Here is a 1,311-nt window from a genome sequence, read left to right as displayed (position 1 = left end):
ACACTATCAGCGACTACACATACAACACACTATCAGCGACTACACATACAACAACACACTATCAGCGACATACAACACACTATCAGCAACATACAACACACCTATCAGCGACATACAACACACTATCAGCGACTACACATACAACACACTATCAGCGACATACAACACACTATCAGCGACATACAACACACTATCAGCGACATAAGCCTCATTTTGACCGACAGAAAACCAGTCAAGATTCTCTTCTCCTATTCACTGAACACAATTCCCCCAACGACCGCTGCCGTCAGACGCTCACAACTCTTCCTTCCCCTGGTCCAGCGCAGACTTCCCTTCCCTCTCCCCTGACCCTACCCTCTCCTCCGCCCCTCCATCAGGTGGGGACATCTCCCCCTCGTCTCCCGCGCCTGCCTGCCCCACTTCCTGCTCGGCGGTGTCCCACTTTTCGATGACGACCGAGTCTTCTGTGTCAGAGAAGTAGTGAGGCTCCCCCGTGTAGTGGGTCGGGTACAGCAGGAACGGGTCGGCCGAGAGGCTCACCATATCCCGGGGCCAGAACTTGAGCCTCCAGCTGTCCCTGCGGGGGGTGGGGGGGGACCACACAGTTAGTTTTTGTTTTAGTGGAGGTTTTACGGCACTCGAAACTGCATAAGGTCATATGAGCGCCAAGGGGTGGATGTCAACAGAGAAGTCCTTATAGGGAATCAGGCTTACTCTGCTCACCTCTCTAGCTTCAACAGCACAAAGTCTGCTTCGACTATCAAGGCACCCCAGAAATAGCAGGTCACAAGAGAGTGACAAACATACAAAAGAAGTAGAGTAAAAATGACGATAGTAAGGATTGGGAAAGAAAAAGCAGCTGTTCCCTGTTGTAGATCAGGCACAGTTATGAGCATGACACTGTTGGATCAGCCCATCTACTGTGCATGAGAACAAGAAATGTCCCCCTAAGGGAATGGCCTAAAGACACTTCAGTCAGTGGCACTGCCCCTAGGGTGGACACACGCAGACACTGTCACTTTACAGATACAGTAGGGGAGTTTCCGTGACAACGGCCAACTACACACAGAAATACAACAATACAACACACAACATACAACACACAAATACACACACAACATACAACACACAAACACACACACAACATACAAACACACAAATACACACACAACATACAACACACAAACACACACACAACATACACACACAAATACACACACAACATACAACACACAAACACACACACAACATACAACACACAAACACACACACAACATACAACACACAAACACACACACAACATACAACACA

General features: G+C 48.4%; 1 protein-coding gene across 1 annotated transcript in view; it reads right to left on the bottom strand.

Annotated features, from left to right (window-relative positions):
* Positions 1-35: 35 nt before the first annotated feature.
* Positions 36-1,311, bottom strand: part of LOC101860707 (procollagen galactosyltransferase 1) — a gene marked incomplete in the record, with an annotated part of 33,243 nt that continues 31,967 nt past the window's right edge. Inside the window, 1 exon segment of the mRNA XM_013090007.2 lies at positions 36-577. Within this exon segment, the coding sequence (XP_012945461.1) occupies positions 295-577 (283 nt within the window).

This window comes from Aplysia californica, unplaced genomic scaffold, assembly GCF_000002075.1.
Source record: "Aplysia californica isolate F4 #8 unplaced genomic scaffold, AplCal3.0 scaffold01104, whole genome shotgun sequence".
Lineage (NCBI taxonomy): Eukaryota > Metazoa > Mollusca > Gastropoda > Aplysiida > Aplysiidae > Aplysia > Aplysia californica.
This window is presented reverse-complemented; position numbering and strand designations above follow the sequence as displayed.